This window comes from Olea europaea, chromosome 4 (assembly GCF_002742605.1).
Source record: "Olea europaea var. sylvestris chromosome 4, O_europaea_v1, whole genome shotgun sequence".
In the NCBI taxonomy this organism is placed as follows: domain Eukaryota; kingdom Viridiplantae; phylum Streptophyta; class Magnoliopsida; order Lamiales; family Oleaceae; genus Olea; species Olea europaea.
The window spans coordinates 20461615-20478572 of NC_036240.1; the positions used below are offsets into that span (position 1 = coordinate 20461615).

The 16958-nt window shown below is 34.5% G+C and overlaps 1 protein-coding gene across 1 annotated transcript in view; it reads right to left on the reverse strand.

Moving 5' to 3' along the window:
- Positions 1-16646, reverse strand: part of LOC111393151 (SNARE-interacting protein KEULE-like) — a 19055-nt gene extending 2409 nt beyond the window's left edge. The window contains exons 1-17 of the mRNA XM_023018540.1: positions 16359-16646; positions 14790-14848; positions 13838-13919; positions 6163-6241; positions 4860-4910; positions 4616-4712; positions 4483-4515; positions 3266-3391; positions 2999-3187; positions 2825-2908; positions 2639-2737; positions 2483-2556; positions 1765-1861; positions 1045-1170; positions 864-959; positions 390-509; positions 227-304 (exon numbers count right to left, since the gene is read on the reverse strand). Coding sequence (XP_022874308.1) covers positions 227-304; positions 390-509; positions 864-959; positions 1045-1170; positions 1765-1861; positions 2483-2556; positions 2639-2737; positions 2825-2908; positions 2999-3187; positions 3266-3391; positions 4483-4515; positions 4616-4712; positions 4860-4910; positions 6163-6241; positions 13838-13919; positions 14790-14848; positions 16359-16431 — 1563 coding nt within the window. The 5' untranslated portion in view covers positions 16432-16646. The remainder of the gene's footprint in view (positions 1-226; positions 305-389; positions 510-863; positions 960-1044; positions 1171-1764; positions 1862-2482; positions 2557-2638; positions 2738-2824; positions 2909-2998; positions 3188-3265; positions 3392-4482; positions 4516-4615; positions 4713-4859; positions 4911-6162; positions 6242-13837; positions 13920-14789; positions 14849-16358) is intronic.
- Positions 16647-16958: the final 312 nt, after the last annotated feature.

Sequence of the window (16958 nt, forward strand, 5' to 3'; positions counted from 1 at the left end):
ATGGGACATCCATGTCAAATTTCAATTCCTTCAAATAAGTAGTCATTTCCCAGTTTCTACTGCCTCTACTATGGGCTTGCTAAACATGACTATGAACATTTGATAGTATTCAGATATCAAATTAAGTCAAGAAAAGTTCCGGAATTGAGGATGGATTCGAATCAACAACCTATGTTTCATGATGCAGACATGGCAAGTCCAATTTACAGCTTAATGTGAGGGGTACCTCTATAATAGGGTAAAAGCGAGATAGTTGCCAAGCCACTTCTACACCAAGGCGGTCTTTTCTAGCAGCATGCTTCTTCTGCAATTTCAAAGGCAATAACCTCATATATCTATTTGGCAGGGTTAATCAAACATAAAAATCAGTTTAAGCAACCAATCAATACCTTGCGAACATCAAATTTAAGAGAAAATGGTATAATTGAGCTTTTTTTGGTCTCGGATGATGCCTCCAGCAACCTCATATTATACACAGCATTTGTATCCTCTTGTGGTAATCTTGCCAACTTCAAGGAAATGCAAGATGTGTATCAAGATGTTAGTTATGTTGTCATAAAAATTGAAGATAAATTTTGAGAATGATCACTCAGATAAATAAAGCTGAAGAAGCTTTCATTCACAAGTCATGCCATCCTTGTAAAACATGATAGATGAGTGATGTATACTAAAATTTACATAGGTATGCCAAAATTTACGTGGTTTGTCCTTGTTGTAAAAGAGGGCAGTTCTACATCAAACAGAGACTTAAAAATAAAAATCTACCCCTGAAGGGATTCAAAATAAATGATAGCAAATGCCAATTCAGCATGTCAATTACTGGTAGCAGTTTTGGCCCTGGGGACGTCAATAATAGCACTAACCTCCATGAGTTTTGCAATTTTTCCATCTTCAAACTTCTCAGGATAAACAGCTGCATAGATCATCAATAACCGTAGTTTATTTTCCGGTGTTACATCCTGCCAGAATAGACAATTGCATTACTAGTTAAATGCTGTAATCAATATGCTGAGGATACTTTTACGCAAATAATACCATTTTCACCTCTTTCATTCTCAGAAAATTGATAAGATCTTTGGTTCCTGCATCTCCAAAAACAAGATCCTGCTCTATTTGCCCGAGTTCTTTAAGCCCCATTTCCCGGATAATTTTGTTAATTTTTCCAGCAATCTGAACCAGTGAAGTATAATTAGCAAAAGGCCAAATTTCATCAAGGATTCTATCACTGAAAATATACTGTTTGTTCCAAAATTGCTTAATGTAATAAGAACATCCTTTTTTTAGTAAAACAGACTAAAGCCAGTTTTACAAGTAATCAGCAGGATCCTTAAAATTATACAAACTGCACATTCAATTCATATTTTCTTTTGCAGCTGCTATTATAATTGTATCATAAAAAAGACTAAAGATGACATTTCAATGCATATTATTATCTGAATCGAACTTCACTCATTAAAACTCAAACTTTTTAGTGATCAGTTTTGCTTAGCAAGGACTTAAAAAGCAAGACGATAATAGGATACAAAATTCAGACCCCTTTTCAAATAAAAAACTACTGTGTGATTTTTTGTTAATTTTTTAGCATTAAATTGCATATCATAGCAACCAAATGAAACCTTGCCTATTAAGTTCTTGAGATACTCAACATCTACCAGTAGGTATGTTTTTCCAACATTGGATCAGCAAGGCTTGAAAATAAGATGCTCTAGTTATTGCCATCATAAACAACTATTGCAGTTGCAGTTAGAAATAAAAGATACTAACATCAACATGGAGGGAGAGTTTTTCAATTTGTTCACTATATTGAGGCAAAGCTTGAACCATCTTTTGTAAGTCACGAGTAGACAAATTACCAGCATCTCTGCAAAAAAATGAATGCCCGGTGAGAAAGACCGACCGTAGCCAACAAGCACTACTAAGAAACAGAAGCAAAAAACCAAGCCAATAAACTGCATAAAATCCTGAAGCTAATAACCAGAATCTGTAACTCAATAGGCAATTAATAAAAGAAAATCTGTAACTCAACATGTATGTATACACATACATACATATATATATACATACATACATACATATATATACATATATAGATATATATATATATCTATATATGTATATATATGTATGTATGTATATATATATATAATCAATTTACATGCAACCTATGATATTTGGAAATTCAATTAATGTAAGAGTCATTAAATGCAAAACTAGATAATTTAGCAAACAAATCCTTTACATTGGTCAACGACAAAATATTCTCTCTTTGGAAGCTCTGGGATGCATGATGGACATCTCCCATCAAATATGATGCCTAAATTTCTTTCACATTATAAAAAGAAATCATAACATGCACTTCTCATAACATGAAGAGATGCATAAATCTCACGTCCAAATTAGGGGTCCACAACAGATTCCAAGAACTGAATTTCAGCAGACAGTTATAAGCAAAGATCGTTCACGATGCATAACTCGAGCCAACCTTGAACCATGGATTTGTGCAGCTTTGTTTTTTGATACGAAGTTAGTCATCTTCTCATGCAAACGTTCACTAGCCTGACAAAGCAACCATTGACCAAAGAAACTTCATAATTCTTGAAGACCTAAAAGGTGGATAACAAAGAATTTTGTTACATACATCAGCTATATGCGAATGGCGAAGCTCTAGCCAAATTGGGTCATGATCCTCCAAAAGGACCTCTTTCTTCTCAGGAAGACCACCTGTTCTATTTGGAACCTGTGCAGTTTCATTACCCGACATAAATAGGCTGAGAAATATATGGACAATCATGCAACTATGGAACATAAAAACATGAGGTCTGACCTCATGCACATATTTATTTCCTTCCATATTAAGTAAATCATGGCACATGGCGTCATATGTCCATTCATGTATGATTGGAGCAATCTGCATATGAAAATAGATACGTTAAGCATGATGACTACAAAATTGGATTTCATGACTCTGTTAATAAAAAAAAAATATGACAATAAGAACCTGGTCTATTGATCTATCCAGGATGAGCAACTCGCATGTCTCTGACTGGGGGAAGTTTGGGAGGTTTTTGTATTTCATGAGACAATTCCAAACGCCAGCAGCAAGTTTTGTAGGAATTAGATCTTGAAATGTTGTCATTGTGTTAGGATCAAGGGATTTGGCAGCACGGTAGCGTACTAATGGAAACTCCTGTTAGAGGACAACATTATGTAAGCCTTGGAGACAATCGTGAATATGTATGTACTGGATAAGCACTTAACTCCATACCCGCAATGATGCAAAGACTGTAGCTATACGAGTGGCCATCAAATTCAAACATGCATCGCCTTTGCGAGAACTTTCTTCCTCCCCGAAGAGTTCCTCAAGAGCTTTCTCATTATCAGTGACGAAACCCTACAGTTATATTTATTTTGCCATTACATGTAACGAACAATCTTGTTGAAAATTTCTGCTAATTTGGAACCATGCAAGAGAATGAGATTTAAATGAGTAGAAAGAATAGAGAAGCAAAAAATGTCACAAGTGATGAGAGACTGTGGAAGGGGAAAGGTAATTGTAGTGACATATGAAATAAGGATTGGTAAAGTTTAGCAACAAGGTTGTCGAATCAAGATCGTTATTTTGACTTGGACTGGTGAAAGGGGTCTTGCAGATTGCATCGTTTAATCGGATTGAGGACTGTAAGGTCTACTAGATATTAATAATTAAAATATTAAAATGGAAAAGCATTGAATATTCTTAACAACAAACTAACAACCATAACTAACTAAAATAAATCAATAAACCAAGGTTGCAACTACTTTATAAAGGCACATAATATGTTAAAACTCAAACAAGATGCCAAAATTAAACCAATAAATTTTCAAACATGTCAATCATCAAAAATAAAGTTTATAACATTGTTTTCTTAATCGTCTATCGAAAAACGATCAGTCTTTCTCAAAATTTTCATTATGAGCCGTTTTCATAAATTTAAAAAATCCCATCACCTGAATTGGTATGTATGCAAAACAATTTAATATTACACTTCATAAAATTTGCAGTTTTTTATGATTGATCCTACAAGTTTGTGATTTCCAAGTGGTCCACATCGTTTTAGCATTTGGGGCTGTAGAACCCAGTTATTGAGATGGTGCAATCCAGATAGTAATTTTAACCACCTTGTTCAGCAACACATTTCCCCTCTCCCTTTCCCAGCTCCAGAGAAGCAAAAATATTCTGATAAAGAAATTACTCAGTGTGGTAGCAATTCATAGGTAGTCTTTTTTTATGAGTAGCGGAGAAAACCTCCTTATGGTCGGTGATTAGGTGTTGCATCATTTTACTAATATCAAATACGTATTTCTTATCACTGGCTAAAAATATAAAATAAAATAAAAGGTTAAGAACTCCAAGTTGCTTTTTCTCTCCTTTTATCATGATGAAGGAATATCTAAACAATAGCAGAAATCCAAATGAAGACAAGACTCTGCAGGATAATGTACCTGACTATCTATGGGAAAATACTCCAAGTTCATCTGCATATTTAAGAACGAAAATGAGAACAAAACCAAATATAGCACTACTAGTACTAAATAAAGCTAGAATATCAGAGTAGATTTTGGATGTAAATATAACCTCTCTTAAGGCACCTATGCGAGACATAACACCTCTGTCCCTCTTTATGTGATTAACCAATTCTCGGGTAACAGGTGAACTAAAGAAGACAAATGCCCTAATAACAGAACAAATAAGGGGAAAGAGAGAGAGAGAGCAAGAGAGTAGAAGTAATCAAATCAGACCCAAAATTATTTCCCTGTTGATTTCAAAAATTTGCAAAACAACAAGACAAATAGGAAAGATAAAAAAATATTTAGCGTACTTTTTGTACAATGGCGATTTTCCAGACATATCGGAGAGGAACATGACAACGCTGCATACAAAATAAAAAATGGATGGATGAGGAGGGGGTGAGAGAGAGAGAGAGTAGAAAAAATGAGAAAATTTATTGTGCTTAAATGAAATTTAACGGGATACATCTACCAAAATAAAGTAACTTAGGAAAAAATTGTTGTGCCTAAATTAAATTTAACAGGATACATCTAGCAAAATAAAGTAACTTAGTAATCTTTCAAAATTGAAGTGTTCTCAAACACGTGTGCATATCTTTGTATGGAGAATTGATCAAAGAAACAGAGAAAATCCCATCCCATCTTGTGCAGAAAAAACTAAGCGGCTCCATGGAAAGATCTCTCAGGCTAATATTTCTAATACATCCAAATACAAAGAGCAATATCCTAAAAGCATGTTGTTGAAGAACTATATAACTCCGTCATTCAAAATATCCTAGCCTCATATATTTCATCCATTGGGAAAATAATTACAAATCTTCTCCCTCCCAACTGAAAATTATTTTCTCCCTTTTCATAAAGAAAAACAAAAAATTACTAATTTACTATGGAAGGATCAACAATGTACAAAATGAGAATGCTGTTCACTATTCCTATGGCAAAATTCCTTGGCAATAACATGTAGAATTATGTCATTGTGTCTCACAATCAACACATAGCTATTAGAATATCTACTAGCAGGACATGGCAGTAAGAAATTAAGAATTAGACTCCAACTCATAATTTTTAGCTTGATTTAAAAGAAACAGCGCATTATGTACTGTCTTATAATATTGATATTTGAATTATACTTATCTATTTGTCCTTATCCTGAATTCAAATTTTAAAATGTGATAAAAATACTGATTGCTTCAATCCAGTTGTCTTAAACTTATGTGAGGGGATAATGGAAAAGTAAGATTAAAATAGTTTAACTGTCTGAAATGAGGTAAATTTTTGACATGTAGGCAGAGTGCGATTTCTGACAGGAGTAATGAACGTGAAGAAACACATAATAGAATATCGTGATGATCGAGAACCACCTAGAAGTAAACAATGCAGGGGAGGAAAGACAAGATGTAAATTAAATTCAAACATGACACAACTTTCCCAAAAACTCCGCTTGCATCCAATAGGACTTGCTTTCTATATAAGTAGCCACAGGGAGATTTCAATGCTAATAACATGATATGGCTGCTCCAAATTTGCGGTAGTTATTCATCTCGATCTTTTCAAACCAAATCCAAAGTTATTACCAGCATAAGGATGTTGAACTAGAAGTTAGAAAAGAATTACTTCTCTTTAGTTGGCTGGATGAAGTATACAGCATCCATGGTTGGCAGTGGCTGCCTTCGCTTGTATATGTCTTCCACCACTGCAGGCAACAAATAAAATGATAGCTTCTCGGTCTCAATATTAACATTGAAAAAGGGCACATTAAGCTGGTTCACAACACAAGCTATTATGATCAGGTGTAGCTGCAGTCCTCATTTGCATATAATTTGAATGGGTCAATCAATCCCAGTGCAGGCCTTCCAATTATTAAAGGAATTTCCTTAAAAGGACGACCTTTGTGGGCAAACTGAGACAGAAAGCTTTCACTGAGCATACAATGGAAGCAGTTTGCAGTACTGAAAACTACACAACACATTCAGAAATGGTATATAGTTTAGATACATAGAAAGGCTACCTGCAAAGCTTTGTTCTTAATGCTAGGACAAGTTTTCTGTAAAAGTTTGGGAAAAATATGAAGGATAGATATGTAATATCCCGAATTTTTATTACTAGTCGTTAGATAAAAATTAGAACTTAAGTGCGCTATTATTAAAGTCTAATGACCTTAATTACTAACCAATAGTTTGATGGCCTAAATGATGAGTTAATTTGTTAAATAAAATTATATGTAAAATATATGTAAATATGTCAATTATCTATGATTAAAGATTATTATTTGACCACATGCATTATTCACCACATTTTAAGCAAAGTAATTGCTTTGACCACATAAACTAAGGTAATTGATTAGACCACATGCATTATTTACACCAAGATTCAAGACGAGTCAATTGATTTGATCACATGATTAAAGGAATTGATTTGACAACTTTTCCAGACATGCACCAATTATGTTTTGACCATACCTAACATCCAGCCATTTTCTTTCAATTTTTCATACATGGTCCAAGAACTTGCACTATAAATAGGAGTTAAACTCAACATTGAACTATCCCTCACCAATTATTTACATTCTTCCTCTCTATCTCTATTACTTTGTCTCTACACCTTTACTTTTTCTCTTGTCTTTTTCATATTAAATTTAGTCATACACTTACACAATCACACAACCTCGCATGCGGCTCAAGGATCTCCCTCCAATAATCACTTCTTCTATCATTTTTGAATTATCAAGTGAAAGGTAAGTGTAGTAGTACGAATTGTTCTTTCATTATTTAAATTACAAAAATTTATGTTATGAATATGATGATACGAAAATTCTAGCTATGATTATGATAAGGGTGCTATATGTGTAAGTTCAAAGGACCGGAGTTTAGTGGCGCTACGCACAAAAATTATAGCCACGAAGTTCAGATTTTAATTTTCGTTACTAAGGTAATTGATTAGACCACATGCATTATTTACACCAAGATTCAAGACGAGTCAATTGATTTGATCACATGATTAAAGGAATTGATTTGACAACTTTCCAGACATGCACCAATTATGTTTTGACCATACCTAACATCCAGCCATTTTCTTTCAATTTTTCATACATGGTCCAAGAACTTGCACTATAAATAGGAGTTAAACTCAACATTGAACTATCCCTCACCAATTATTTACATTCTTCCTCTCTATCTCTATTACTTTGTCTCTACACCTTTACTTTTTCTCTTGTCTTTTTCATATTAAATTTAGTCATACACTTACACAATCACACAACCTCGCATGCGGCTCAAGGATCTCCCTCCAATAATCACTTCTTCTATCATTTTTGAATTATCAAGTGAAAGGTAAGTGTAGTAGTACGAATTGTTCTTTCATTATTTAAATTACAAAAATTTATGTTATGAATATGATGATAAGAAAATTCTAGCTATGATTATGATAAGGGTCCTATATGTGTAAGTTCAAAGGACCGGAGTTTAGTGGCGCTACGCACAAAAATTATAGCCACGAAGTTCAGATTTTAATTTTCGTGTCTCCATATGTATGTTATGATTTTCCGTGATTAAATATGAGATGTAAATTCGTTATTATTCATTTACTGAGATTTATGTCTCACATGTATATGTTAAACATTTTATAGGTAATTAAAAGGGGCGGGTTCAAGGCGATCAAAGGCAAGCTTGCGTGGTTGAAAATGAATAATGATTTAAGTAGTTAAAGGTTTTTAACGACGTTAATTGTACTTTATTTATAATTTGTTTTAAACCTTTCACATTCAAAAGATATTATGTTTTTTTCGTTATTTATGAAAGTATTATTTTACGGTAAATGTACAATGATTCCAAAGGTAAAAATTTGGGTCGTTACAACATAGTATCAGAGCGGGTCTGTGTTCATGTAAAAATTAAAAAAAAAAAAAAAAAGATTTAAAGTTTATTATATCACCACCACGCAATGCCACTTTTCAAGCTTCGACGTCATCGAATCAAGTAGAAAAACACGTAACTGCATTAATATTTAATGTTATGATCATATGACAATGATTATATTATAATCATGTTCATGTTCATGTTCATGTTCATTATGCTTACATACGTTTAGAACGTGCTAAATTATGAAAAATTAAACATGTTTATACACGATTATATGAATAAATATGTACAAAATTATATTTAAGCAAATTAAAATTTTGTTTGTGAAAATGTGCTTATTTACGTACAAATTTCTCTTATATGTAACTTATTATGGAAACTTCCTAAACTCTTAGATACAATAGATTTATGAATGTTTAAACTTCTAGTTATGAAATGGACAATTTTATGATATTATTATGTAATCTTAGACTATTAAGTACGTTAAGGAATATATATTAGAATAGTTGACCTTAGAAAGTCTCTCGAACGAATAATAGTCTAATTAGAAAAATCATACCTCAAAATATCTTAAATTATTATTATTATTGCTTATTGTTTGAGTTTTATTGGTTTGCGTATTCGCAAATCTGAATGGCTTTATCAAAAAAGATCTAAACTGTCTAAGGAGAACTTGAGATTTAAGTGGTCCACTTGTGACCCCCTTCTCTCCTGGAAGCCACTCAGACGAGCATTATTCAAGCCAATAAAGTGAAAACAATATTGCATACTTACTCTAAATTGAAGAAGATTTCCAAACTTCATTCTTCAATAACTTTTTAAAAATTTTCGATTTTGAAACCTTTATTTTAAGAATCCCTATCTTACGAAACTTCCATTTTTAGAAACCCTAAATAAAGGAAATTTTTTGATGAAGTGTCTAATTTGAGAAACTACCATCTTTGAAATCTTCTATTTCAAAATAATAATAATAATAATAATAATAATAATAATAATAATAAAATTCATTTAACCTTTTGTTTATCTTATAATATTTTATTAAGGCTATGGCACCTCGAGGTAGAAGAGCGAATAATAATAGCGAACAACCCCAACAATCCCAACCTAGTGGGATTGACCCACTGTTTGCTCAACAATTTCTAGCTATGATGAGCACGTTCATCCAAACTACAATGCATTAGCAAACACCACCACAAAAATCGACACCATTACAATCGTTGCCACTTCAGTCGCAGGCACCAGTGACGACAGAGGACAATAGGAATACTGTCTCGGTCGTCATAGAACTTTTCAAGAAATAGCATCCTCCAACTTTTGAAGGTGGTTTAGATCCTTTGGAAGCAGAAGATTGGTTGGCAGGTATAGAAAGGATCTTCGATCTCATTGACTGTCCAGACTCCAGAAAAGTTATATGCGCAACCTTTATGCTGAAAAAGGTTGCCATGCGCTAGTAGGACTCAACCTCAAGGTCAAGGGCTCGAGGACATATGTGGACATGGAACCAATTCAAGGAGAACTTTTTGAAAAAATACTATCCTACAAGCATCCGAAATCAAAAGGAGGCTGAGTTTATTACATTGATTCAGGGCTTGATGTCTATTATTGAATACGAGCGAAAGTTTGAAGAATTATCCCATTATGCCCCAAGCTTTGTAGATACGAAGCAGAAGAGGGCGAGACGTTTTGAACAGGGTTTAAGGGATGATCTAAGGCAAGCAGTGGTAGTACTTGAACTAGGAACCCACCATGAAGTGTTAGCAAAGACATACTTGAAAGATTTCAAGCATCACACTAGTAAGGAGAACAAGCAGCATGTACAGCCAGAAAACGCAAGTGGGAGGATTACAGGGGAAAAGGGAAGCAGAACTTCGTAAAGAAATATAAAGGAAGCTAAAGTGCAAACAGTCATCAACAGTATCCAGTTTGCGGGAAGTGCCAAAAGCGTCATGCTGCAGCGTGCCTCATAGGGACAGGTGTATGCTTTAATTGTGGAGAAGCAGGCCATGTGACAAAAACATGCCTCAAGGGACAGAAACAAAAGCAACAACAGAAGCCTAGGAATCCCCCTAAAAACCAAGCTAGGGTGTATGCGCTAACAAAACAGGAATAGAACAAGAACCGCAACGTCTTAGCGAGTAACATCCTTATATCTCGAACCCCTGCTTATTCTTTGATTGATTCTGGCTCCACTCATTCTTTTATATTTCCAAAGTTTGCGAACAAACTCAATATGCTTAGTAAACATATAAATACTACCTTAGAAGTTGCTATGCCCTCAGGAGAAGTGTTAGGTACAAACTCAATAGTGAGAACAGCTAAAGTAGAGATTGATGATAAATTCTTATAAGCAAACTTATATGTCTTGAACATGCAAGAGTTCACGTAATTTTGGGAATGGACTAGCTGTCTAAGAATCACGCAACTATTCTATGTTTTGAACGAGAAGTGGTATTTAACCATCTAGAGAAATGGAACATCATCTTTCCGTAACTAAGACAAAAACCTTACCTCGTATCATTACGGCATTGAAGGCTAAGAAACTCTTGAAATCAGAAGGCAATAGTGGATTTCTGATGTCAATAGTAGCTAAAGAACATGAAAACTGAAAGTGAGTGATGTCAAGGTGGTACGAGAGTTCCCGGAGGTATTTCCTGGTCATTTGAATGAAATGCCGTCGGAACAGGAAGTAGAGTTCACAATTGATCTAGTTTTCGGTTCCACGCCCATTTCTAAGGCTCCTTACAGAATGACACCAAAGGAGTTATAGGAATTAAAGGCCCAAATAGAGGAATTGTTGGGAAAAGGGTTCATCCGACCTAGCGTTTCACCATAGGGAGCACCAGTGATGTTTGTCAAAAAGAAGGATAGGACAATGAGGATGTGTGACGACTATCGAGAATTGAATTGAATCACCATTAAAAATAAGTATCCCCTGCCCAGAATCGAAGACTTGTTTGATCAACTACGAGGGGCCAGAATATTTTCATAAGATTGACTTAAGGTCGAGATATCACCAGTTGAGGATCAAATCTAGTGATGTCTCAAAAACTGCCTTTAGAACTCGATATGGTCACTATGAGCTTTTAGTTATGCCGTTTGGCTTGACAAATGCTCCTGGAGTTTTCATGGACTTGATGTATCACGTTTTCCATGAAAACTTTGACCAATTTGTCATTGTATTTATTGATGACATCTTGATCTACTCTCAGAGTGAAGAAGAGCACGAAAAACATTTGAAAATTGTGCTAGAGATCCTCAGGAAGGAAATTTTTTTTGCAAAATTCAAGAAATGCGAATTTTGGTTAGAACGAGTGGTCTTTCTTGGTCATGTGGTCACAGCACAGGGAATAGAGGTGGATCCCAATAAAGTAGAAGCAATATTGAATTGGTCAAGACCAACCAATGTGGGAGAAATTCGCAGCTTTTTGGGTTTAGCAAGATACTACAGAAGGTTTATTGAGGGATTCTCCAAATTATTAGGACATTAACGCAATTAACTCGTAAAGGTGTAAAGTTTGAATGGACAGAGAAATGTGAATGCAGTTTTGAGGAATTAAAGAAGAGGTTAATCAATGCCTCCAGTTTTAACCATACCTAGAGAATCGAAAGGTTTTGTAATATATAGTGATGCATCCAAACTGGGTATTGGATGTGTTTTGATGCAACAAGGCAAAGTAGTTTCTTATGCATCGAGACAGTTGAAGCCTTATGAGCAAAACTATCTCACAAATGACCTAGAACTGGTTGCAGTAGTTCATACCTTGAAGATTTGGAGGCACTATTTATATGAAGGGAAGTATAACATCTACACAAATCATAAGAGCCTCAAGTACATCTTTACTTAGAAGGAGTTGAACATGAGACGGAGAAGATGACTTAAACTAGTAAAAGATTAAATGTAGTAGTTAACGCCTTGAGTAGAAAAATAATGAGACAAGTGGCAATGTTAATAGCATAAAGGCCTTTATGGAGAGAATTTGAGAGATTAAGCCTCAAAGTGGTTGCTACTTCCTCTGATTCTGTTGCTTGAATTGCAGCACTTTTAGCTTGACCAACTCTCCATGATCGAGATTAAGAGTCATTAAAAGGTTAACCAATCCTTTGAGCTCATCAAAACTGAGATTAACACAGAGAAGATGAAAGATTTCACCATAGCTTAAGATAGTGCACTTTGTAATCAAGGACACCTGTGTGTACTAGATTTTGAATAATTGAAAACTGAAATCTTCGACAAAGCCCACTTTGCTCCTTATTCTGTACATACAGGAAGTACAAATATGTATAAGTGAAAGCCGAACATTAGCGACCATCAGGATTGTTGCAATCGTTGGAAGTTCCAAAATGGAAATGGGAGCATGTGGCAATGGACTTTGTTGTAGGCTTTCCAAAGTCAGTAAAAGGACACGAGGCTCTTTGGGTAATTGTCGATTGTTTAACCAAGTCCGCCCATTTTCTACCTGTTCGCATGGCATTCTCATGTCTCCATATGTATGTTATGATTTTTCATGATTAAATATGAGATGAAAATTCGTTATTACTCATTTACTGAGATTTATGTCTCACATGTATATGTTAAATATTTTATAGGTAATTAAAAGAAGCGGGTTCAAGGCGATTGGAAGTGGATTGTGCTTGCGTGGTTGAAAATGAATAATGATTTAAGTAGTTAAAGATTTTTGACGACGTTTACTGTACTTTCTTTAAAATTTGTTTTAAACCTTTCACATTCAAAAGATATTATGTTATTTTCATTATTTATAAAATTATTATTTTACGATACATGTATAATGATTCCAAAGGTAAAAATTTGGGTCGATTACAAGATATCTCAGGAAAAATGTAAAATGTAAAATGTAAGAGATAATGATGAAGAAGGCACCAAGAAAGTCATGGCCAATATTGTTAAAGAAAACTAGAAGATAGGGCAAACCATGTGCACCCCAGGAAATCATTGAATTGTTCACTCATAGAAACTGTGTTAGGTCATGCCATTTAAACCTACATGAACACTTCTTCCAAAGTTTAGATATTCAAAATATTACCCTAATAATTCCATGAATCATCACAATAGAAAGGTATAATTAAATCCATCAAGAAAGAAATGATTGCAGTTCTTAATTTAAATGAAAAAAAAAAAAGAACAGAGAAGAAAAACTCATTTATTTTTTTTCTTATGGTACCAGAAGCACTTCTATGGTAGCACCAAAATTTGGAACAAGATGAAGTAACGTAATGCTCAGAATAGTTAGCCATTTGTTGAATATCATTTACAAGCTACACAATCGTAAGAAACATGGTAAAATGTATCACAGTTGCAGGGGAGTCAGCACAATGCCATGCAAAAAAAAAAAAAAGGTCCCCCCGGGGGGGGGGGGGGGGGGGGGGGGGGGGGGTACAGGATATATTTTTCTTAGAATGTTTTTGCATCTTACGTGAAACTCCTTCATCAGTGATATCTGACATCTTGCATGCATTAGAGATTATTTTAAGAGTAACCTTGTCCATGATGAGTACCTACAGGTCAAAGCATCGAAACTGAAAGTTGGTCTACAAGAAAAGGAAAACAACTAGAAAGAGGGAAAAAGTATATAAAAATAGAAAAAATTAATTATAGAGGGCTCCTCTAAAAATTTAGCGTCCAGCAAATATACTCAAGACTAGAAGCAATATTCTTGAATGGGGGGACTAGAATTCGACGAGTTTGTAAAAACAACTTGACATCAGAAGAAAAGAGTCAGGTTTTAGCAAATCAAAGGACTCTAATTAATCTTAATAACAGGAAAACTAACCCAATTAAAAAAATCAATTGCAAAGATAACTTCTGAATCAAGCTGAATGATCTCTTATTTGGTGAATGTTAACCGTTGATCTCTGCCCCCAGGAGGAACAAATAAACCTCAAATAAGAAACTCAATAGCTTTCTAGTTAAAATATAGTACACTGGCTAACTCTTTCAGTAGTGATGACATCCTATCATTTTACTTCATTAGGCTTCCTAATGCACCTCGTTTTCTTCTAAAAACATGAAAGATGCTCTCTCACTTTACACTGTGTACGTATACGAAGATACAAAACATGTTAATAAGTTTGATGTGTGGTTAACATTTAACTGGACGGTGATTTGACTTATATCAGTCTAGTGAACTTGCATCTACAGGCAACATGTGTGTCTGAGGATAGCAGAAGCCTAACAGGAGTTTTTAGATTAAAGGAAAAAATAAGGCACTAGTTGCTTGATCGGTTTCTTATTGGATAGTTGGCTTGCTCCTGACTTAGCATTGCTGTAGGTGTAACAAGCCCTGGAAGTCTTCTAAGCCACTGAACCCACTGCTAAAACCCCATTTTCCAAATACTAAAAGACATCTACATTAAAGAAGCTTATACCTTCCAACTTGACTTCGAATCCCCTGTTTTGGTCGATCGAAGCATTTCATTTAGTAATCCTGCAAAATGCATATGGATCAGTAGGCAAAATAAAACAAAAATTTCATAGATTCTCAATTATCAAAACTGGCAACAGTTAATAGATCTGCAAGCGCCCATCAACTTACAGTAATTAATATAAATAATAAAAGAATAAGACCACAAAATACATAATTTCAGTATCTGAGAATGAATTAGTACCCAAACGGACATGAAAGCCACAACAAAATAACATGATTCACAGGTCGATATCTATGGAGAGTACTTCCAGACCGCTACACTTAAATTTAAGGTGGAGACAATATCAAATAAATTGGCAATCTTTTTGAAATACCAAGCCAAGATATTCATCCAAATTGAAACCTTCGCGAGTGTTGTCAGGGTTAGCAAAATGTTCTTTTACTATAAAGCTATCAATATATTTGGTAAACACTGTATGCTATGGCAATCGTACGATCACAAGATGTATTCTTTAGCATTTCTTTAGTGGTTCACAGCCAAGGCACCAGAGTAGTGCAATAATGATAATCCTTGCTCACCGGTTAATGATGTTATTTTATTCATAACTTGTCGAGGAACTTCGGTGAATTTTTAAATCAAAGAACTTGTGTACTATCCTGCAGTTGTTTCCAATAAAACAGGAGCTGGTCTCTTCCAATTGAAAATGTCGAGAAATACAAATTATGCAAATTATCAAAAAAGTAACAACTACAACAAACTAAGTATAAGTCGTTTTCACAATAAACTTGAGATTTGAGATTTGAAAAGAAAAAGGGAAATGTAATACATATGCCAAGTTTAGCACTTATGGATGAGAAATTTGTGATTCATTATAGCTATCAAGCTGTAGAGCACGCATACCTACTACTGATGAGATTATTTCAATGCGATGTATATGAACAAGTATTAATGAATTTCTCTTCTTGTCTGTTATTATGTTACTCATAGAACTAACCCTCTAGCATTCACACTACTTTATCCAGAGATTCATTAAAAACACTCCCACATTGGAACTCCAGCTATCCACTATCAGATGGCATTTATAATGAGTCAAACCACTTTTATCCACACATTTCATGGACCACAAGTACTATCCACCTATCCATCACTTATTTCTATCTATTTATAATTTAAACATATAAGTCGTCCATCGGTTTGGGAAAAACTCTCCAACACAAGACATAACATAATCTCTCACTGAATAATGCTATAATGTTCTTGAATCATAAATTTGAAACAATAATACTAGGAGTGAGTTCTCTCTACGAAAATTAGAACATAATAACACTTGAATTCTTCAGACAAACAAGTTTCATGTATCAGTAGCAAAGGAATAATAATATAAGCCCAGTTACAAAAAAGCCACGATCACACCACAGGTTTATCACTATAAATAACTAATTCAATAACACGAACCATTAAAACAATACCACTCAATTCAATTACGTATAAATAGCTGAACTGCATCCCAAAAAATTTCCAGTGACTGTCCATACGCAGAACATAGAAGAAATGCGAAATTGGACTTACTGTCACGGGTAATTTGGCGGAAGTTCTTGAACTCGCTACCCTGAGACGACGTGTCCGAATCAGACATCGACATGATTATACAAAAACCGTGAAATTCCTCGAGCTATTACTATATCTTTTCCCTTTTCCCTTTGTGCGAATTGATAGATCAATAAATTCGACCAGTTTTTGTTGATCAAAATTCGTGAATTTCTGTTTTTTAGCGAGAGACAGAGAGAATTAGAAATCTTTCAAAAAAGTGATGTAATTATTTAAGTATATCCGGCTTCTTGCGGGTTGACCGTTCAAGCCGAATTGTTGAATTTTCTGAAACTATAACGCGGAGGGTCTGACCGAGTCGGACGGGTAAAATTATCCGCCATTGGACCTTTTTTTTAATGCATAATTGGCTCGGTTAAAGAGTTTTAAGCGGGACGAGCAACTAGTTGGCTAGATCAATTCGCCCCACAAACAACTTTAAACTTTAACATTAAAAAGTTTCACGCGAGCTTCACCTCATAATAGGTCATTGAAATGTAAATTTCACTAGAAAAAAGATCAAGAGACGAGCGAGTGGGACGAGTCAAGTCCACATTTGATGTAAATCTGTGATGGTGAAAA